The following is a 22,039-nucleotide window of genomic DNA, read 5'->3' on the forward strand; positions in this document are numbered from 1 at the left end:
GCCCTTCGTCACTGACCTCGCCAAGCGTTTAAATATTAATAGATGATATCCGAGACGCACACTAGCTCCCGGCATTTCAATTTCCGAGGAACTAAGGGGCTGTTGACAGGTGGACCAAAAACCAGCGTGCATGGGGACATTGTTGTCTAAAATTAGCAAACAAATGGGATTCAAACCGAAACACACACACGAATATACTCGTAAATGGAAGCAATTTGAAAAATGAAACCAGTTTCGTTTCGATTGGGGGCACATACTCGAAGACTCGTATGATTTCGTATTCGATTTGGTTCTTCCAATTAGTTTTCCATTTTGTGAGGCTAATCAAGGACTGACTTTCGACGACTCCTAGACGCGACGTAAATTTCATTTATTCCATTTGTCTTCATTGCTCGGGGCGACAAGACAACACCTACACATATGTATATATTGCTGTGGGTGCAGACAGACATCGATAAATCAGGGCCAGGACTCGACGACAGCGATGCATTTCATGTCCTCCAAGGACCACAGCTGATTTGTTCTTGCTTCACGACGCTCGAAATACCCGATAATTGATTTTACAACACCCGCTCAGCGTGGCGGAAGGAGAACAAAAGCATCCTAAGGATTTTCGGGAACCGCGACAGCTTAGGCGAGTTGATGAAAGGCAGGTATGGTTAGGTACGAGTATGTTTGTATGTATGTAAATGCGGACCCTGTCTAAAATTAAACCAAAAGCGCGAAGCCCGGTAAACAGGGATCAAGTAGATTGATATTTCCTGAAAACAACATTTGGAGGGTAGGTAGCGAGAGCGAGAGAAAGAGAGCACAGCGACCCTCTCTATGGGAAGTACTTTAAAATACAGCTGAGGGTAGTATAATAGGAGTTGCTTTGGGTAAATTTTGCAAATCTATTATGGCACACTAAACGTGAGTCAATTTAATTAGTTGATCAATTATGCTTATCTAATCTGCCATAATATTTTTTCAAGAAAATAGTTGCTCATATCAGTTCACAAATCATCACAAATGTTTAAGTTAGCCAAGTTGAATTGTATAGTATGGAATATTGTTATCATAGCATTAGCGTTGGTTTATGATTAGAGTATAAACATACTGTTTACACGATGTTTATGTTAGCCAAGTACTAAAACTGTTGGGGTTTTTGGGGCTTACATGTGGGAAGTCACATCTGAGTGCTATTTTACTGACCTCAACTGTATGGCGAGAGATCGTGAGGGGTAAACAGGACCAGAGAGAGAGCCTGTGATCCAGAGAGCCTGCTGGCTGTAATTTTGAATTCTGAATCACGTCTCCTGGCTGCTCTCAGTTTGAGTTTGAACCACGCGACGCGCACAACGGAAAATCCTGGCATAAAAACCCAATCGATCGAAAAGCGGAAAACCTTGCCAAACGGAGGATATGCCTCCCAGTGAAAACTAATACAAAAGATAGGTTGTAGTAAAAAACCAAAACAAAAAGTAGAGTGCAAACTTTGCTGTGACCAATGGAGCGTCGCAAGGCTCTCAGTTCGTATGCCAAGTTCAAGGATCAGCAGGAGGCGGCGGCGGCAGTTACCCCGCAGAAGGACAATGAGAGCGAGGACTCGCTGCCCGCCTTGCGGCGCTCTCACTCGGTCCGTTCCTCTCTACGGCGGCTAAAAAACAAGCTGCACAGTCCCGCCCTGTCAATGCAGTCTCCCTTTAAGCTGCGTACCCAGCTGCACATGCGCAATCGCAGCTCGAGAGGATCGGCTACCTTGGACAAAAGCAAGGCGACCAAGGCACTACGCATGCTGGGCGATCTGGATGCAGTGGCTGTTCTGACCACCAAAGTGAAGGGCAGGAACGAATTTGTGCCGCTGAAAAGAGCAATGAACTCAGATTCCTTTGACCACGATGAACTGGGCATTGAAAGGCTCATGTCGTCCTTGCCAGTGGGTGCGAAGCTGCCTCGAAAGGCCTGCAAGTTGCTCCAGATCCCCGAGAGCTACTGCCGACAAACAGAACTCGCGCCGAAAGCCACACTCGACTCGGATCTGGAGAAGACCTTCAGTGGCGAGGAATCCAGTGCCGTGCTGGCGGATATCACTCGACATGCCCAGCAGGGCATCTATGGAACGACGCGCTTGCGCACGGCGACAATTCGGAAGCCGATGCCCTACCTGAACAGCCGTAGGTGTCCTTTAAGACCTTCAGTTTAAATCCTTTAAGGATCGCAGTAGTGTGATTGCATATTGTAACCGATGCAAAAGTGGTTTATGAATCTAAAAGTGAATTTGAAAGTGTTGTGATTGAGATTGTTTTGCTTGAGAGTCACTACGTTTGATTCAGTTCAAAGTCAGCTTCATTTGGTACAGCCAATTAAAAAATGTGTAGATGAAATACCTTCATGACGAAAATAAAATGTCATTTAGCTATGAAAACATTTCTGCTCGAGTGAATCAAATCTTCTTAGAAAACAAATCAACAGAACGCGTATTCAAAGGAATGTTTACTTTTTTATCGAAGCCAATTTTCTACCTGAATTTTTGTAGGTGCCCCCTTAAATCCTATCAAAAAAATGAAATGGTGACAAGGAAGTTATTACCTGGAAAAACAGAGAGCAAACAAAGATTGTTATTCAACTATTCTTGAAAAGCTTTATAAAAGAAGCTTGTATGCATCACTTAAAAATGCATTTTATACGAGCAGAAAGAAAACGTTCGGCGTGCATTTTCTTCTTGCCAATAAAACTCTCATTTGGTGATAGCTTTAGAAACGACTAAAACAGTGAATCAGTGGAAGTTTGTGTTTATCCCAGTTATGTTTCGATGGCTTTGTTTGCGTTTTGCCAAACTCTTTTATTGCCCATCAATCACGTTTGAATTGGAGACTTTTATGCCCTGCAAGTGGGTCAATGACCCATGCCAAATGGTCTGTGTCATATGAATCGAATGGCAGCTGTGGGTCTATTTCAAGGGTAGGGTTTCCCAAGGCAGATATTTCCGTGCTTTATCATTACATCACAAAGCGATTTTTCTTCGTAACTCGTTTGCATATGTCTTTGCCATGCATTCCATTTGTTTACAACCAACCATCGGCGAAACCCGTAAAACTGGTGGGAGATTCGAGACTAGGAGGATGAATATTCATTTCACGAGTGTGCATAAATACATACGTACATATGTAGATACACATGCATGTGTATTGTACATAAAGCAGGCTGCACACATGCAAAGACAGTATAAACCTGGCCTAATCCATGACCAAATCGGGTCGTTAATGTTGTGTGCTCTTGCAGATGCTACCACAGCGATAGCACTAAACTTCCCAATATGCCGCAAAAGCTCCCGATGAGCAGCTGTCTGCGTTCTCCGGCGGTCTTCGTTCGCCAGAAATCGTTTCACACGCTCAACGAGCTGACCAGGTTCTGTCAATTGAAAGTGTCCCCGCATCGGGCCACCTCCACATCATCATCGTCACCATCATCGTCGCCAGCAGCGGCGCAACAGCAGCGTCGGCACAGCCACTATGCCATCGATGGTAAGAGATCGGTAATTCTCTGGCTGCCCTTAACCCGTATATATATATATATATATATGCATATAGAGAAGAAGAAGACCCCCATGAGGGGTAATTAAAAAACTGAGCCACTTCATATCATCGTAAATGCTTGCTCACACAACAATTCATGGATCTGCTGGGCTATGGCAGCGAATTAAAGTCAATTGAATGAAAATTGGTGGGTGGTTGGCTGGTTCGTTGGGTTCACCGACTGCCCGGGTGGGTGGGTTCGTTAATTCGGGTCCAGGTGGGTTGGCTGCTTCACGGAGAACGCATATAACACGTTGCAACAATACACATGCTCTAAAACAAACACACACACATACACACACACACATGGCTTGCATCCACAACGGTTTGTGCATAATTAATTTAATTGGCTTTGGTCATAGGCAACGGCATTCCCAATTGCATAGAAAATAATAGCGGCTATGAATGGGAATGGATGAACGGCATTAATGTTTAATATTTAATTAATCGCAAGCAGAAACGACAATTACTGTAATTAAATTACATTTCCACTCACACACACAACGTGGTGCTCCTGGTCATTTGCCATTGTAAATATATGCACACACACACACATCTGCGTTTTATTTACATATATCCTTTATTTGATTTTCATTTTTGCATTTAATTTGATTTCCCTTCTTTATTTGTATTCAACACAAATCACGATACTCGCACAGACAACATATTGCCGCAAGATAAACGTGACGGTGACATCGATAGTGTCAGGCTGCGGGAGAAGGTGGTTAATCCCAGTGGCGGCAACAACAACAACCAGGACAACTATCCCACCTACTATCCGGCTCCATTGCTGTCCACCAGTCGCTGGTCGGAGCAGTTGACGCAGCATGCGGCAGTAGCCAAGATACGGACAGCCATCTCCTGCCACTCACAGGATCTCAAGGAAATGGAATTCCTACTGCCACATTCGCGAACCGATTCCCAATCGAATTCCCAATCGCAACTGTGCATTTCGCGGCACTCGCAGCCGAAAAATGCCAAGCTGCGGGATGATCACGATGAGACGGGCTCATCGGAATTGGACTCACCACCGCTGGGGGATGAGAATGCCTCGGCGAATGGTCAACTTTCGGTGCACAGGCAGCCGGTACAGCTGCGCAGTAAGATCCCGGGAAACACACCTCATCCGCGGGCCAGCAAAATGTCCAAGAAACAGCTGAAGTTGGCCCAGGCCCAGCTGGACAAACTGACGCAGAACAATCTGCATCTGCATGGTATGACCCAATAAACATATCCACTTATGTACATGGCACGCATCGCCACCGATTCTAGTCTTACTAAGCTTATTGTTAAGTTTGGGAAATGGGTTCCGCAGACTACTCACTTGTTTTGTTTTCATTCATAGCTCTCTTCTCGGCGGTGGAGCATGGTCACCTGGAGAAGGCGCGCACTATTCTAGAGTCCACCGACGTAGATGTAAACAGGTGAGCTTAGATCCTTCCAACTCGAAAAGGACATACTGATATACACAATCCTTCGCAGCATCAATAACGATGGACTATCTGCTCTGGACTTGGCGGTGTTAAGCAATAATCGCTCCATGACCAGGATGCTGCTTCAGCATGGCGCTGTGGAGGGCTCTCAGTGTAAGTGGCTTTTGATTTGTCTGTCGACTGTTCTTTTCATCGATCAATCTCAATCCGCAGTTTCTGTGGACACCATTGGCACCAAACTGAACGGCTTGCTCAAGGACGCCGAGTCGAGAATTCACGATCTAAGTGGACCGGAGGGCCTCTGTCCGCCGGTGTTTGCATCGCGTCCCTCCATCTCGAGCATCATAATTGGTGAGTGCTCGTCGAGTCAATTGGAGAGTGCACTTAATCAGAATCTAAACTCGTCGTTCCCTGCAGGCAATTCCAGTGCATCGGTAACTGGCTGCACGGGCAGCGAGGTGGAGAAACAGATAGGCATCTGGGAGCGCCGTGTTAAGGGACTGCGGCGCTTGCAGCTCGGTTGGGACCAGGCCAGGCCGCCAGATGCACCCGCCTCCGTGGTCGTCGACGTCACTGGCGACAATTCCATCAGCGTCCAAATCCTAGAGCCCTTCGAGGGGGCCATCGGCACGAAATTCAAAGGTAAGCCGCAGGAATGTCAAGTGGCAAAGGCAGTGGAATGGGACTTGTGATTGTGGTTGGGCCGCCATGTTGCGGTTAGAATGTGGTTCTGGATTTGATTCGCGTTGTCTGTCTGATTTTACCAGCGGAGCCATTGTACCAGAAAGGCATCAACAACTTAAAACCCTCCACAAATGTTTTAAAAGCTTAAATATCCAATTAATATCCAATTATATTATATTTTTACAGTACAATGGTCGACCCGCGCGGATTTCAACAACGTTGTGGGCGAGAGTGAGCTACTGGAATGGATCAGCTTCCATGGCACGATGGGTGCCCAGTGTCACATATCGGGCCTCACCCAGGGTCGTCGCTACTTCCTGCGAGCCGCGTGCGGCAATGTGAAGGGATGGGGAAACTATCGAACCTCCGTGCCGGCTAGTGTAGTGCCCTCAAGTGAGTTTAATTCAATATTTAAATAGGCACCGTTTTTAACTGAAGTCTCTTGTGCAGCTTGGCGGGATTTAGACAATCGAGAGGACCGATTCGTGGGCCGTCACCGAATCCTGGACAATCTATTTACCGCCGTGCGGTTGGCAAGACCCGCCGACGTATCCGAGCTGACTCTGGATCCCGCTAGCGCCCAACGTCGTAATCCCAAAAAGAAGACTACCATTAAGCAGTTGTTCTCGGTAACCACCAAGTTTCAAAAGACACTGAGACGGTACGAAATAATGGAATATCCGATTAAGAATATACTTACTATTTATTTATTTCTTCAAACAGCGGCATTTACTTCTCTTGTATTATTCATTGCGATGATAAAGTGCTGGTCACCAGCGAAGACTTTCCACCGGTCATCGAGGTGGATGAATCCTATCCGAGTGCTCTGCACATGGACTACTACTGGCTCATGAAAGTTGCCTGCACCTGGGAGGATGTTAGGTCCCTACGTTCGGATATGGAGCGCAATCTTACATCCGCTGTTCACTTCCGCACCAAGCTTCTATCGGCGGTCTGTCAGATGCAATCGGCACTAGGCATTACGGATTTGGGCCAGCTTTACTATAAGCCACTGCGGGATGCTCAGGGGACTGTTGTTCTAACCTGTGTGCAATCCGTAAAGAGCCAAAAGGCCGTCTCCATCCTAAACTCCAGATGGGTTCCAGTCAGCAAGTTGCAAAAGAAGCTAGGTGCTCTACACGAGGACTACACCATCAACGAGCTGCTCATCTCCTCGATTGGAGATCAATTGCACTATCAACAGGCGGCGCTGCAGCGTTTGGAGCCCGGTCTTTACCTGGGCTACCTAAAGATGCAATGCTCCATGGACCAGATCCAGGTGGTAGTGCCCGTGAAAACGCCTAATGTCTTGCCCCACTGCAAGGTGCGCGAAAACAGTCACATAACGGCCGAGGAGTGGCAGGTGCTCCACCGTTGCAGTAGCGATCCTCTTCGCCTGCCGTTGGACTTCAGCGCTCAAGGAGGAGATGCAGCATCCGGAGGAACAGCTACCACGGAGGTGCAACGCCTATTTTTATACGATCTCACCAATGCAATGCACAAACTGTTTGCCAGCATGAACATCAAAATCGCTGATGCAACCACCCACCGCCTGTACGACGTGGAGGTGATTGAGCATAGTCCGGACATTAGCTTCCTCGTGGTGTGTCCATCCGCTGAGTCCTCATGCGCCGTGCCCGGTCAGTCTGAGTTACTGCTTCAGCGGGATGACTTGGCTAGCTTGAGTATCCAGGCCTTTGAGATGATTCACCTGCGCACTTATCAACCGGCCATCATTCAGAAGTACGCTCGTTTATCTTGCATCCTTGAATTGGACACTGCACTGGCCACACATTCGCTTCGCGAGGCATTCTCCAGCAGTGAACTGCAGGCGGCCAAGGAACGTTTGGCTACGCTGCAGGAGCTCAGTGCGAGTCTAACCATTGTGTGGAAAAGTGTACGATGGCTAATGGATGTGGTGGCATATGCGCGAAACAAAAACGCTCAACCCTCGTTGGCTATGCGAGAAATTCTGGACTTTGCACAGCAAAGACAGGATGAATCGGTAGCGACATCGGCAGGAGGTTCCGCGAACAAACAGCTGCTGCAGCTACCCATTCGCGAGAGCAAGTTCTCCAAGACGGGCCAGGGAAGAGGCAGTTGGCCCGGTCCGGGAACTAGTGAAGATCAATCGCAGAACAAGCCGGAGCACTCCAAGTCTGAACAGAATCTGGAACTGAGTGCTATCACGCCAGTGGAACCTGCATCCAATCAAGTTCCTACACAGCAGCAGCAGCCGCAGCAGCAATCGCAGCAACAGCAACTCTTACAAGTTTCCAACATCAGCGAATACGCGGGATCGATTTGCTCGGAAGTATCGTTTAGAAAGAACAGTGGCGACTCCATGAGCTCCACCTACACGTCCCGGAGCTTCTACTCTGCCGTGGACTCAGCCTCAGATGGAAATAGCACAAACAGTGTGTTTGCCATTCCGCCTTCCCGTTCCGACGACACTCTGGCGGATGCACTGCGCCACTCGCAAGCGGTAGCTGCACAACGTAAACGAACCAGCTCTAATATCGCATCTCATACCAATCCTTTGATAACGGTGCACAGCTCTAGCTCAGCTCCATATCTGGCTGGATCCAGTGTTTCCTTGAGAAGCGGCAACGGAGCCTTCGCAACGGATTTGGAGCACAAACCCCTGAAGCCAGCGACCAAGGCTGCATCTAGTGCAAACCTGCGCGAAGGTGGACCCTATTTGAAAAGCACACTAGCTGAGCTACGAGCTGTTGGAGGTGAGGAGCCGGTGGCCAGTACCTCGAAGGCCTCTTCGATGAAGAGCTTGTCGCGGCAGAGCAGCGAAGAGGATTCCGCCAGCTGTTCCAGTCTCAACGCCGAGCAGACATCGGGGATCATTCAAGTCTATACCGCCTACAGTACGGGTCTGGCCAGTGGAACCAGCTTAAAGATTCACGTAACTCCGAAGACGACTGCCCGCGAAGTGATCAACCTGGTGGTGAAGCAACTAAACATGGCCGTGGTTCTCAAGGGGAACAATGGCCCCATCTATGGACCCGAGATGCTAGAGAACTTTTGCCTGGTGGCGGTGATTGGAGCACGGGAACGCTGCCTGCGAGATGACTTCAAACCACTGCAACTGCAGAATCCCTGGAAGAAGGGCCGTCTGTACGTCCGGAAGAAGCATGAACTGCTGGCGGCCATAGAACACTCCAATCGGAAATCGCATTTGATCTGAGCAATCGGACTCAAATCCCACTGGAATTGGAGAAGCATCGAAGGAATGAGGCACGCTCTACTGTCAGTGGTGGCATGAAGATCTGTAGAGATTTAGGAACTTAAGATTTAGGTGCCCGAAAGTAGGCAAGTAACTTGGTTGATACACCATTGATTATGTTTTCGAATCTTTTGCGATTTTTCGGCAAGCCGGTATTATCGTATCAGCCGTTCCGATTCTTGTTAGATTTAGTTGTGCTTTTGTTTTTGGGTTCATCCAATCACCATTCCCAAATCCTTCCACCCTGTCCAGGGCAATGATCGTTGACCAATTCCAGAATTAGACTGAATTACTTATGTATGCTGCAATGGCAAACTGATGAAATTGTAATTGAAATGGTATTATATTTTCAATAGTTATACATTCAACATTACCCAGGCAAACAAACACACACACGAATCGGACTAAACAAAAAAAGATTGTTGTTAGTTGTTCTAGAGTATTGAAGGTTACGCCCGTACATAAGTAGTATGTATGAATGTTATATAAATATTATGCGTGCATCAATGTATTTTATTGTATGTATTGTAGTTTAGTAAACAAATGTTTTGATTGTATTTTTGTGGCATTTTTAGGGGCACATTTTTTGATCTAAATGTTAAATCGGTAAATACGGAACACAAAACCAAATCAAATCAAATCGATGGCGAAACTCAAAGAACAGATGTCAATACGCATTTTAAGTGTCACTCTTGATGTCTTTCATGTGTGTGTGTTCTTAATAATTGCAATTCCATCGGATTAAACAAATAATTTAGCTGTAATCAATTGCTTAGTATGTAAACAAAAATCACCGCAACAAAAATGATAACGAAACCGGAAGATATTTTTTAAAAATATATTGGCACAACTGAATGTTGAAAAAAAAGCAAAAATTATAGGCAACTGCAAATTGAAACTCAATTGTTTGTGTTAATTAATTGTAGAAATGCTATATTTCCAAGCCCAAACCCGATCTACTCCACTCACCAATTGTCTCGCAGAGATTCCCATACTTGATAATCCTATACCCCACTTCCTACTGTTGGCCCACTTGGAAACCATACTATTAACGTGGCTATCTCAATGTGCAAAGCCGTATGTGTCTATAAATAACTAGTCTACTCTGTACTCTCCCAATAGGAAATACCATAAGTAAATTAGATGAAATTCTTCAGATACACGTACACAATACAAAGCAGCAGTTTTCAGTGTCAAGCTCATAATGTCCCAATTAAAGTTTATTTCCATTGGACGACAAGTCGAATTTAGATTGGAGTCGCAGTGGTCGCCGGTCGTGAAAAGTATACATTTTGAATCTTATGAGAAACTAGACGAGAACACTTACTTTAAAAGAATGTGCAACACTGGAGTCCAGAACACAGATATCGAACTATTTAAGATGTCTACGACCAAAGCAAACGATTTTTGTACGTTTTTTTCCTGTTTTTTGTGATGGCGTCAGGCGGGCGATTTTGATACATTTTTTACTCTATGGTTTACCAGTCCTAGGGCTCGACAAACAGCAACGAACGTAGTTAAGTTCTGACCACAAAAGATACCCCAAGATACTGACCCGATGACGACCCCCTTGCGTTCACAGCCCGGTTTCAGATTTGTATTAACGCCACCCAATTGCCTCGATTCCATTCGATTCGATGCGATTCGAATGGTACCCGGAATGGTCGAACGAACAACAACGAATGTAAACAAGTTCCGAACTGAGTGGCCAGTTTCAGTTTGTTAATTCGGAATGCCAATTAAACGATTTCAATTGTCAGACACACAGCGTCCGTCCCCAGAAGAAAAAAATAATAAATGAAAATATCGTTTGATTTTCGAATGGAGCGAAATTATACAGAGTATTATTTTGAATTGCGATTCAGTGAGATTAGTTTTTACGATGCAATCCAATTGTAGCTGTAGCTAATTGTTAATGGCCCACAAAAATGCGAAATGTAAATGTATCCAAAAGCATTGAACGAGTCTTTCCGCATACGCAGATAATTCCTGTAATTAGATATATCTGTAGAAGATGAAACTTATCAAGTGTAACTCATTATCGTCGACTACCTGTGTACATTTTTGGTGTGTTAATGGCCCAAAATATACATACATATACGATGTCCTCAAAATATGAAGCTAAAAGTGCGGGCAACTAGATATGGTTAAGGATAATGTGGCTACGAAGCATTCAAACAAGAATATTCAATTAACTTAATAAAGACTCAACAATTGTTATGGTGTAATACGATTTGTTTGTTTCTCTAATGGCGGCTTGTGGAAAGTTCCGGAACCAGATAAATGTGCGATACATACTGCTTAAAGTGCAAAATCATTGTGAGTAAGTCAGCTGGAACATAATGATGGGCCGCATTTTATAATGCCCACAATACGTTACGTATACGCCCTGTGTGGCGCACGGCTTATCAGACGACACTGCACTTGGATGCGATTTTGACTTAAGAAATGGGCAAAAAAAAAAAAAACAAAAGTGCCTAATAATGATAACGAGCTGATTACGCCCGCTGTAGCTATAGAATTTCCTCAGTTGGCAAGATAATGTCCGCTGGTTTGATTGTATTCCAGAGGCTTCTTTCCAATGTTTCAGCTTTGTGGGCAACATGTTGCCAATGTTTATTTTGGTGGCCAGTGCGTCATCGCATCGCATGTACAGATATCCACATATTAAGTGACGAAATGAGCGCGGAGCTGTAAAGATCGGGAAACAACCACTATTGAGTCAGCTCCAGCTATCTCCCCGTGCTCTTTCTCTCTTTCTATTGGGGATATTTTGGAAACACACAAGTCATTCTAGTGCCCCAACACTCCCATCTATCCATCTATCTATTGTGTGTGTGTTTCGAGTACATTTATTAAGATACATACATTTGAATCGTGCACATGGCTCTTGAACTTTAGCCCCTAATTACACGTTCCGTTTCTCACACAAGTTACACCTTCCTCCTGCTGCTGGCCAGGCTCATTTATAAACCATTCGTCTGCCAACTTCCACCACTTGTCAATTAAATGCCCCACTTAAAGGCCTTGCCGTCAAACTGCCTCCACTCAAATCTCGAATCTTAACTTGACTAACTCGAGTCGTATATACGGTCGCTGTAAATTTTCCCTGCTGATTAGTTCATTTCAACCGGACAGATTCCACATTTTTATTTTTGGTTTCTATTCCCATTTTATTGTTGCTGGACTTATTTATGGCTGGTGGTGGCTTGTTGCACCCTAGCAATTGCTGATACCATCTAAATCACCAGTTATATATTTAATATATCTGCCATTGTATACAATATTCTAATCAACTGCGGGTTTTTTTTTTGGTTTTTTTTTTTATATTTTTATTTAATTTTTGTTGTATCGACACAGGCGAGCGGGTCAGCCACGTGATCTGAATGGGTCGTCGGGCGAGACGCTTCTGCCTTTAATTAGATTTGAGTCCAACAGAAGCGGAGGCCTAGACAGCGATTAGTGGGGCAATGACAAGCCACAACAAGGAAATCGCCAAGAGTACTCGTCTGCGACCAGAGCATATAAATTACACCAGCTGGTCGTATACTTAATTTGTAGCCGAGGCATTCAAACCGGTTGGGACTCAAATCGTAGAACCCCCAGCAGCTGGAAGCCAGTGACACACAATAGCCAATTGCCAATTGTCGTTTTTGAAACGCTTTATGTTCAGAATAAGTATTTTAAAATCGTTTACAGCAAAGTGAATCGATCGGCTCCGAATCCTCAATTGGGGTTTTGTATAACAAACAATAAGTACACCACTGTACACAGCATACATTACAAACATTAAAACTATAGCCTAGCATCTGTATGTGGGAGTTACTAAAAACTAAACGCTCGACCTCGACGCGCCCACGATGTAGCCCTTGGCGGTGAGAACGCCCCGGCAGCGGACATGCACCTGGTAGCGCAGTGTCCAGTCGATTGTGTAGCCAGGGACCAGTCCGTCGAACTGCTCCACGGGCAGCAGGAGCTCGGGATCGCTGTGCGTATTCAGCTGGATGTCGTGAGCGGTGCAGAATTCCTGCAGTTCTGGTGGCACCACGCAGCACGTAGACAGGTTGACCTGGGCAATTGTGGGCGCCACCTGTGCGCTGTTGTGCAGCTCCTCCAGCGTCGCCGCATCCAGATCGGCAATGCCCAGCTGGGTGATTTGCTGCTTGAGGGCATATTGCTCCAGTGTTTGGTACAGTTCCTTCAGCTCTGCCACTCCTTCCTTTCCATTGCGCTGGCTCCAGTTTGTAGCCCTGCTGACGGTGGAGTCCTCGGAACAGGGCGGTTTGGTTGTGGCCACCGGCGTTGCGGTGGCAACCGCATTCGGGTGGTAGGCTAACACCACATTGTCCACGTGCGTCACACTGAGTATGTGGAGCAGCTCCTCCACCGCCTGTTTCACACACTCTGTGGAGTGGCGATTGAGGAATATCTTGGCACCGATACTGATCTCATTCCGTCCATTCTCCGTCAGGCGGGTGGTCAGCTCCTGGGTGGCCCTTTGCACACGGCCATGCAGCTCGTCGATCTCCTTCTCCACCGCCACGCGCTCCGCAGTCGAGTCGGTGTGGAGCGTTATCTTCAGGCCGTCGTACAGCTCCTCGTTCGATTTGCGCTGTCCCAGTTCCGTGGTGATGATGTTGCCCGTGCTAATCACCACGTTCTGGTACTTCTTCGTTATGGTCGGTATCATGGTGACAAGTGTTCTCCTTATTTGGTATCTGCTACTTTCGCGACCGTCCAGACGACTGCAGCCCTCTCAGGTGTGTGAAACGCGTGTGTTCTCGAGCACCGACCGCCTGGCCACTTAAATACACTTTGCACCGAAGTGTGGGGAGAGAAATAAATTTTGCTGACAGCTGGTGATGGACGTTGCCCGACTGGCCCCGATAAGGTTATCGAAAAATATCGATGCGTCGCCAGGGGTGCTTGATCCGAAATACAATTTAAAATCGTAATGTACAAATATAATTATGGTGTTGCCTAACTAATAATTCTAGTACCCTCATGATTCATAAAAAGCATAACCATTGAAAATTCACTTAAAATTTTTATTTTAAGCTTAAATATTTAGTTAGTTATTTAGTTTAGAGTAAGGAAAAGCAGCCTGTTAATAAAAAAAATTTATTGAGTACGTATGGCTTCAAATGTCATATCTAACCGGTAAAGTGTAACGGTTTCCAGTTGTCAAACGTAACTGTTGTTTAAAGTGTTCAATTTGAAGATATACAGATTGGAATAGAAGAACTAGGATGGGTTGTCGACGGGCTGTGCGCGATTGGTTGGTGCTATTGACCATGGAGAAGTACATTGATAAATTCATGGATCGGGGCTACGACTGCATTGAACGCTGCAAGCTTATTATCGTCAGCGATCTGATCATGCTGGGAGTGGATAATCCCGCTCATAGGAAGCTCCTGCTCGAGGGAGTCCGGTACCTGAACAACTCACCCAAGCAGTTCAACTGCATGGAGCCGTGTGAGCTGCACCAGGAGATCGAACTGAAATTAGACCCGGATGTTGAGTTGTTTGCTTCGTTAAAGTTCTTGGAAAATGTTGATTTCCTAGAAGCACCTGTTCCATATTCGCTCACATCTCCACAAAAGACGCTCAAAACTCGGGATTCTTGCAAATGGAATGTCAAAGGTGTGGATCAGTTACCTTCCAAAAATTTGTTTGACTAAATACAAACAAAGTAAAAATAATACGTGTGATCAGGATCTTTATATATTTTTAAGAACCAATAAAACGCCAATTGAAAAGCTGCCTTACAACACTATCATAATCAACAAATATAATTTCGTAAATACCTCTCACTTTAAAATAAAACATATGTATTATATTGGGTTAAAAAAATGGGGTGAGCAGATTCCAAGAACTCATACTCCTGTGAGTCTTTGAATTTAATGAAAATTACTTAAATGTAATTAAAGGATTCAACAAAGCGTTCAACAAATATTTGATGCCTCTCATCAAATCTTGGAGGCGTGCATCCATGGGTGATACAGCCACCACTCGTTCGATGCTGGCCGTACCCAAATCCCGCGACCGGCACTCCACACACTCGATGGTTTTCAGCTTCACCTGCACGTTGTCAGCCAAAAGCCGAGAATTGTGCAGGATTCCGTAGAATAGTACAACATCGCCCTCGCTTAGGAGCCGTGTGAAGTTCCCAAAGTCATGGTGAGCTCGTAGGATAACATCTGTGGTGGTGGAACGGCCCAGTAGACGGCCACTCCTCTTGGTGCCCACCTTGACCAGCAGCTCGTACTCGTAGCGATTCCATCGCTGCAGTGTGCAACTACCGCTCTGGGCATTGAATGTCTTGAACACGCTCCGCCACTCCTCGCACTGCGCATCCAATTTGGGATCGCATTTGAAGTGCTGCGATATATTCTCGCCATGCAAGCAGCGCAGAATCCTGCCCAGCCACACGGGCAGATAGTTGGCAATGGTATCCTCCAAAAAATTGGACACCCGTGAGATTTCCACTTTGGTAACGCTGCCCTCCCACATCACGGGCATTCCATTCAGATGGGAGCAACGCAGCTGGGCTTTTATCTTATTCGGCTGCTCGTGGACAGGTTGAGCACAAAGTGCATGAAAGCGATCCCAGGGCAGAGTATTCGTCTCGGAAAGGGAGTGCAGACCCACTCTGGGCATGGCATTGAAGCGCGGCGTATCCTTAAAACTCGATGTCATATAGGGGAAGACCAACAAGCACGCTGTTGTGATCGCCATGATGAGCTGAAAGGGTATTGGTTAATATATAAAGAAAACACTACCATATAACCCTTACCTGCAGCATTGTGATGTATTTCTGGGTGGCTCGGTTAAGCGCCAAAATGCAGGACAGGACCACTACCAGCCCGCAGGCGAGGGCTGTGCTGCCCCACCTAAGCTGCTCACTGGCCAGTCCCAAACTATCGATGGCCACGAAGACAGGCACCAGAAGGGCTACGATTCCAAACAGAGGGAGGAACAGGACGATTCCAGCCAAGCCGAGGGCTGCTCGCATCACTCCAAAAACGGTGGAGCTCTGCGAGGTGGCTATGCACACTTGCAGCCAACTGAGCGTAACGCAGTGCGGGATGAGGAATGTGTAGACTCCATGCCAACGGGAGCGCTTGGCCATCATAATTAGCAGCACCGGAATAAAGAGATACAAGGCAGTGCGGCAATTCAAACAGAATTCAATGCCATTGCCAATGACAAACGATGAGAAGGTAGGTACGCGTAGGTCAAGAAAGCGCCAGCGCGTGGACACAACCTCGTCCATTTCGTACGGATATTTGGCAAGAACATTTACGGCGAAGGAAACGATAACTAGCCAGTCAGGCAATAGGTGGGAGGAGGCGTACATGGACACGCACATGGTGATGAAGGTCAAGGCTCCAGAGATTATAGTCAGCTCCGAGTGTGGCAGCCAGGCGTCTGTGACCAACGGGTAGACGATCAAGTTGCAAATGAAGGCACAAAAGAAGTACAGGTACGGCTTCATATTGTTGCGTAAAAAGCGCTGCTCCGCAATGTCCGCCTCGATGTTATGATCCCCGTAGCTCAGGAACAGTCCCGACCAGATGCGGAAGTCCACGAACTGTTGTTTGGTCTTCAGCATCTTACACGTGGCCCAGATCATGATCCCCAGACTAAGGTAATAGCTGACCAGGGGCAGCATATGCCGGCTGCTCCACCAAGAGATTGCAACGAGCACGCTGCAGCGGACGCTCAGCGGGATGACGTTGGGTATGGACACAATCAAGTTAAGCAGCCGGTGGTAGAACAGGGTGAAGAAGATGAGCGGGTGGAAGATCATGCGGTAGAAGCAGGGTACATGGTCCAAGCTCCTAGGATCCGGGACGGATAATGTGAGAGCATCATTAACGCTGGGCATTTGTCCGGCACTGTAATTGGAAGCTGCCGAAACAAGGTGAGCTTCGGTGATGAGGCGGCGTCGCTCCACATTGGCTAGGTCAATGGTGGGGACATCTTCGAGCGGTTCGCACTCCGGCTCCTGTTCTCCTTCACTGCTCGACGAGGAGCGGTCATCGTTGCGTCGACGCCGCTTGCGTTGCAGATTGTAGATGCGCCGCATTTTTCGCTCCAGCTGCTTGGGCGTTATATGCTCGTTTCCATTTGATAGGCAGGCAAAAAGCTCCCGGGCTGCTTTTCTGGCCGCCCGTTCGCCAGGCGTCATGGCCAGGCAGCGACGCACTTCGTCCAAATTCTCCGGCGTAATACCACTGCCATCGTTGTAGCACTGGCGGAGCAGCTTGACTGCATCCTCGTGTCCATTGTGTGCGGCACTCACCAGCCAGTTGACGGCCTTCTGGTTCTGATTGCCTTTGGCAAGATTGGGTTCTACTGCAGACACACCAATCTTCATTATCTTGTAATTCTCCAGCAAATCCTTACACTCACCTATGGCATTATCGAGTAACTCTTTGGCCAGATCGTATTGCATCTGGGGGCATCCCTCCTCGGCAATGTGATGCTTGAGTTTGTTTAAGGAGGCACGATCTGTAAGGGAGAACATCTTCATATTATAAACGTGTATCACTTAAAGCTTTGAAATTTACCTTCCAGATTCCAACGCCTGCGCTTGGTGACACCTGTCGGCTCATTTTGCGTCCAGGTGGCCATCTATGTGGAGTTTTTCGCTTTGTTTACGAAAATCTATGAAATAATTCTAGTCTTGACTTAGCGATGGCATCGTGTGGGACTCGTCTGAGAGATGGACTCACAAATCTTAGTTAATACAATTATGAACTTAAAAAATGTTTAACCAAAGTTAAATTATTCATTGTATATAGTATATATAATATATTTATGTAGTATAAATAATTTCCCATATTTAAATTCGTGTACTTTGTGTACCATGTCGTGACTTCTTATCGATAAATATCTCAAATGTGCTCAGCTGTGATTTTGATGTTTCGCCATAAAAAATCGATTCACACACATGCCGGCTAGATTGTTTGCTGTTGCAAAAGAAGTTGTTTATTTTTTATTTATAGGCATTTCCTAAAAAAGAGCAAGCACAAAAATGGAGAGAAGTCTGCAGAAGCAATTATACGGCATATCGCGCGAATCTTCGCCAGGTGCACGAATGTACAACTTGCCAGCAGCCTCGGCAGACAGCACGCGTAAATCAATTTTTGGCGGCAGCGCCAATTGCACCCAGATGTCTGGGAACCTTAAAAGGACTGCCCTGACCAACAGGTATGTGCTAACTTATTCTCCTGGAATTCTCCAGTCATCAAACAACCCTTTTCAGCCGGCTCAGCTTGTCGGTGCGCTCCACTCAGTCCATTGCCGGCATCCGATCCGATTACAATTCGGTGGAGAGCTTCGGTTGTCCACTGCCGGTGGTGGTCAATGAGGCACTAACGTTCGCAGGTCCAGGAGCGGGCACAGTAACAGCCAAAGTGACGCAAAATGGTTGGACTTGGGTAATATTTCAGCAACTCTCATTTTATCTGGTTCAGCAATCATTACGATTACCTTTTCAGGTTGTCCAAGGCAGACGCCTCTTGATTTGGCAGTATAAGGACACGGCCAAGTCGGGCTCGCCACCTCGAGTGGGCAAACTGGCAAGACGTGGGGGTGGTCTGGCCCAGTGCCGTGAATTGACTTTACCTTACAGTGACCTGGGTCACAAGAGTGATCTAATCAGTGTTTTCCAGACGGAGGGTCAGCAAATGGCCTCCTGCATAGCTGTATCAGCCACGGGAGAAGTTCGGTACTGGTCATCAATTGCACACGATGGGAACTCCGTGGATCTTTCCATCTTAACTGGCCAAGAGTTTGTCCAACTGCTCAGTCTACCAACGCAGCAGGGCTACCTAGCCGTTACAACCACCTGCAATCTGGTGTTCCTGCGAGTCGGACTGACCAACGGACGTTACACACTGCACCATAAGACTATCAAGCCTGCCACTAGCTTCCTTGGTGGTTTTGGCAAAAAGTTTGCCTCCATTTTGATTGGAATGAATACGGGTGCAGACAAGGATCAAGTAAGTATCTTCGATCAGCATGGGACGAAAATCTCATGAAGTGTTTTTTAGACTTTGGTCGGCATGTGCTGCGAGAGCAATTTAGAAAGTGGAGAAACTATTGTGGCCGTGCTCTCTGATCGTGCAATCCAGCGCTGGAGTCTGTCCAACAATGGCAACAATGAAAACCTACTGTACGAGGATGCGGAGATTTTGCGCAGGATACGCGAAGAGTTTATAACGAACTTTTGGAAGTTCCGACTCCCAGCGGATAGTGTGGAGGTCGATCTCCATCTGTTGGACTTTCACGTGGTTAAGAACAAAGCTTATATACTGGCTGGAGCTGTAAATCCTGCTCATGCTCCACAAATGTGCTACGCTCTGGGTAAGAAGTATGTGACAGCAAATCTTGATATGGTATATAATGTTAAGTATTTTAGTGACTGGCACTGCTCAAGCTGAAAGAATGCTCCTGGAATCGTTCACGCCGCTCAATATGAACAAATTCTTTAGTGCCAAGACTGAGGAGGATTGTCTCAGCGTGCGTTTTGTGGTAGGCAGCAGCCACATCTATTTGTATACTTCCAAAGTTGTGTATCCTCTGCATTTGACCAACTCCGTGCCCACAGATGAGATAGAGGCGGAAAAGATCGAGTTCCATATGCACGATGATCGCATTTTAAGTGCCGTCATCTGCAGCCAATTGCCATTGTTCTTTAGTCGCACACATGGCCTAGTTTCTATTACACCGGGCGATTTTGATGGTACTGAAATGATGAACATGAGCTCCTGCAACACGCCAGATTTGTATGCTCCCAATTCGTGTAATGCTAGTTTCGCAGTTCCCGATAATTCTGCTGTGACTAGCAGTACTAATAATCTTCACCTTTTCGAACTGGATCCGGATGAAATGTACAACGAACTTTGCGATGAAGTTGGTCAACTGAAGGCAGCCTTCCTATATCACATGAAACGTAACAGCAATATGGTCAAGACGATCGTTGATGAGCTGCTTCGTAATGTCACTGCAGCCGATCCAAGTGGTGCACCCATGGATGCTTACAAGTTGGATCGAATTGTTATTACCATCGCCGAAGACTTGGCGGAGGATATACCAATAGCCGATCCCCGATGGGAGGAGGCACTTGCAGATCAGGAAATGAACAGGCATGCCATCGGCAGCTCTCGTTCAATGCAGATTATCAACCAACTAAGGGACAAGATCATTGCTTTCCAGCACTTCATAGCGTTTCTGCATTCCAGCTTAGTGTGGGACAAGGTATAAGGACAAAATATTTATTTGTGTAGATTATTAACAAAATCAATACTTTTCGTTGCAGTTAAATGTCATACCTTGCGGAAGCCATTCGCTGAAACCCACCGGCTGTATTCTAGCCGATATTAGCGAGAAGATAGTGGCTGCTATGGCTCTGCGATCCATTCAGACCAAACTGCCTAAGCTGATTGAAGAGGCTATTGATGCCACCGTAGCGTTATGGCATGAGGAGCCTCATGGCAGCTTAACTTACCAGGATATATTTTACGTGAAGCTGTCGAGGTTTCAAAACGTGTTCGAGGCCCTAGCGGATATTGCTGACGATCGAATCGCTGCTCAGAATCAGACCACCATATCAAACGCCCACTTTATCAACGAGATAAACTCTATTGTCCTAGACGTTTTGGGACAAGTGTTCAAGTATCGAAAGCAGCACGCAAGCAGCTTTAGACTGAACCACGACAAAATACCTTCCTACGAGAATCTACCTTGGACTGCGATGGCTGGCAGTGAGGGAGTTCGTGACACTCTGACTCGCCTCATTGACATTAGCGTTCGCTATGGCGGCCACTGCGTTAGCGAGACCGAGCTAAAGCAGCAATTGTACCAACAGATATACGAACTAATTGATTTGGTTTTGGGCGGACGAAAGACTTACTTAAAAAGCGTGCGCGACTCCGAAAAGTTCAATGTGCTGCAGCAGCAGTTTGAGGCCCAGCGAAAGGAACTCATCTCCGTGCTGAGTAAGTAGTGTATTCTATTCATAACTTAAAATTCTTACATATTTCTTATGTCTTTTTTTTTAGTCAAAGATCGCCAATACGAGTACGCCGCAAAGATCGCCGAGAAGTACCTCGATTTTCAGAGCCTGGTGCTCATCTGCGATGAGACGCAGGATAAGGAGCGACTGGAAGATTACACCCAGAAATACGAGGAATATGATTTCTCGCAGTTTGCCATCAACTGGCATCTGCGCCAGAACCGGCACGGCGAGGTCTTCGAACGCTTCAAGGGCAACCAGACGGCTTTGGCTCAGTTCATGCGCGACCATCCGTCCCTGGGATGGATCCAGCTAATATTCAACGGCGACTTCGAGCGGGCTGCCAAGGTGCTGTACGAGTTGGCCCAATGCGAAACGGAGTTTGTGGCCCGCAAGAAGTCTATGCTGTCGCTAGCCAAATTGGCTGCCTTCGCGGCAGCCGAATCCGATTTAACTGCCCAAGTTGAAAAGATCAATGCAGATCTTACGCTGGTCGAATATCAATCGCAACTGGGCCATGACGTACTGGAAAGCTTTGGCTTCGATCCAGTAGAACAGAAGGTGCTCAAGGCAGAGGAGATTATCAGCGTAAGACTTCACCAATTGATATACTTAATTCACTTATAATTGTTACCATCTTATTATTATTAGCTTAACATCGCCGAGGAAAATGAAACTGCCAGCGAAACGGAGTTCCGTAAAGCTTTGGAACTTCTGAGCTACGTGGAGCAGCCGTACGATATGCGGCACAAGATCTGGTGTGCAGCCATAAAGCGCGATAACTGGACGGACTACGATCCCAACAATGCGGTGCATTACATGCAGAAGTTGCTCTTCTACAAGATCATCGAAATCTCGCAGCTGATGGGCAACGATTCCGAGAACGTTTTGCCACCCATGGAAGACTTTCTGGAGAGCGTGGAGCTCGGCGATTTGCCGCAGCAGAAACCGTTTCAGTATCTGTTGAAACTGACCTACGAGTATGTGGCCGACATGTTCAAACAGCCAGACGATATGGAACTCTAATCAAGCACCTCACACGTCTTTCTATTAAAGTTTACGTTAAGAATTTAAAATGATGGCTGGTGTTCTTGGACGG

General features: G+C 46.5%; 5 protein-coding genes across 8 annotated transcripts in view; 3 read left to right on the forward strand and 2 right to left on the reverse strand.

Annotated features, from left to right (window-relative positions):
* LOC117146000 overlaps positions 1–11,140 on the forward strand; it is a 31,059-nt gene extending 19,919 nt beyond the window's left edge. Inside the window, exons 3-11 of one of the 3 annotated variants that reach the window (XM_033311919.1) lie at positions 3,265–3,506; positions 4,217–4,771; positions 4,903–4,981; positions 5,040–5,143; positions 5,204–5,341; positions 5,408–5,632; positions 5,861–6,067; positions 6,125–6,335; positions 6,398–8,873. In XM_033311919.1, coding sequence (XP_033167810.1) covers positions 3,265–3,506; positions 4,217–4,771; positions 4,903–4,981; positions 5,040–5,143; positions 5,204–5,341; positions 5,408–5,632; positions 5,861–6,067; positions 6,125–6,335; positions 6,398–8,873 — 4,237 coding nt within the window. Of the gene's footprint in view, positions 1–1,158; positions 2,157–3,264; positions 3,507–4,216; positions 4,772–4,902; positions 4,982–5,039; positions 5,144–5,203; positions 5,342–5,407; positions 5,633–5,860; positions 6,068–6,124; positions 6,336–6,397 lie in introns of those variants that run through there. The other 2 variants (XM_033311918.1, XM_033311917.1) reach the window with 2 other exon arrangements.
* Positions 11,141–12,556: 1,416 nt separating this feature from the next.
* Positions 12,557–13,778, reverse strand: LOC117144865 (glutamate--cysteine ligase regulatory subunit). The gene has a single exon (XM_033310269.1). The coding sequence runs from the start codon at positions 13,600–13,602 to the stop codon at positions 12,745–12,747; it is 858 nt and encodes a 285-aa protein (XP_033166160.1). The 5' UTR covers positions 13,603–13,778; the 3' UTR covers positions 12,557–12,744.
* Positions 13,779–14,093: 315 nt separating this feature from the next.
* LOC117144432 lies at positions 14,094–14,714 on the forward strand. The gene has a single exon (XM_033309579.1). It carries the CDS (start codon positions 14,162–14,164, stop codon positions 14,591–14,593), a length of 432 nt encoding a protein of 143 aa, XP_033165470.1. The 5' UTR covers positions 14,094–14,161; the 3' UTR covers positions 14,594–14,714.
* A 51-nt stretch (positions 14,715–14,765) lies between these two features.
* On the reverse strand, positions 14,766–17,640 carry LOC117144431 (wolframin). Of its 2 annotated transcripts, none has more exons than XM_033309578.1 (4): positions 17,489–17,640; positions 17,331–17,429; positions 15,709–17,270; positions 14,766–15,656 (listed from the first exon to the last, which is right to left on the reverse strand). In XM_033309578.1, the coding sequence occupies exons 1-4, from the start codon at positions 17,550–17,552 to the stop codon at positions 14,823–14,825; spliced, it is 2,559 nt and encodes an 852-aa protein (XP_033165469.1). In that variant the 5' UTR covers positions 17,553–17,640; the 3' UTR covers positions 14,766–14,822. The 2 variants fall into 2 exon arrangements, with proteins under 2 accessions (XP_033165469.1, XP_033165468.1); XM_033309577.1 differs by having other exon boundaries at positions 15,709–17,273.
* Positions 17,641–17,851: 211 nt separating this feature from the next.
* On the forward strand, positions 17,852–22,016 carry LOC117142676 (nuclear pore complex protein Nup133). The gene is made up of 8 exons (XM_033306815.1): positions 17,852–18,131; positions 18,187–18,361; positions 18,422–18,925; positions 18,977–19,289; positions 19,345–20,183; positions 20,245–20,923; positions 20,987–21,528; positions 21,592–22,016. The coding sequence occupies exons 1-8, from the start codon at positions 17,956–17,958 to the stop codon at positions 21,964–21,966; spliced, it is 3,603 nt and encodes a 1,200-aa protein (XP_033162706.1). The 5' UTR covers positions 17,852–17,955; the 3' UTR covers positions 21,967–22,016.
* The last annotated feature ends 23 nt before the right edge of the window (positions 22,017–22,039 follow it).

The sequence above is a fragment of the Drosophila mauritiana genome, chromosome 3R (genome assembly GCF_004382145.1).
Source record: "Drosophila mauritiana strain mau12 chromosome 3R, ASM438214v1, whole genome shotgun sequence".
Taxonomy (NCBI): Eukaryota; Metazoa; Arthropoda; class Insecta; order Diptera; family Drosophilidae; genus Drosophila; species Drosophila mauritiana.

Coding starts and splice junctions, on each gene's coding strand:
- LOC117142676 (XM_033306815.1), top strand. CDS start 17,956: ATGGAGAGAAGTCTGCAGAAGCAATTATACGGCATATCGCGCGAATCT. Junction 18,362..18,421: donor CGCAAAATGGTTGGACTTGG/GTAATATTTCAG, acceptor TTACCTTTTCAG/GTTGTCCAAGGCAGACGCCT. Junction 18,926..18,976: donor CGGGTGCAGACAAGGATCAA/GTAAGTATCTTC, acceptor AGTGTTTTTTAG/ACTTTGGTCGGCATGTGCTG.
- LOC117144431 (XM_033309577.1), bottom strand. CDS start 17,552: ATGGCCACCTGGACGCAAAATGAGCCGACAGGTGTCACCAAGCGCAGG. Junction 17,430..17,488: donor CAGGCGTTGGAATCTGGAAG/GTAAATTTCAAA, acceptor TCTCCCTTACAG/ATCGTGCCTCCTTAAACAAA. Junction 17,274..17,330: donor GTTACTCGATAATGCCATAG/GTGAGTGTAAGG, acceptor GTGTGTCTGCAG/TAGAACCCAATCTTGCCAAA.
- LOC117144432 (XM_033309579.1), top strand. CDS start 14,162: ATGGGTTGTCGACGGGCTGTGCGCGATTGGTTGGTGCTATTGACCATG.
- LOC117144865 (XM_033310269.1), bottom strand. CDS start 13,602: ATGATACCGACCATAACGAAGAAGTACCAGAACGTGGTGATTAGCACG.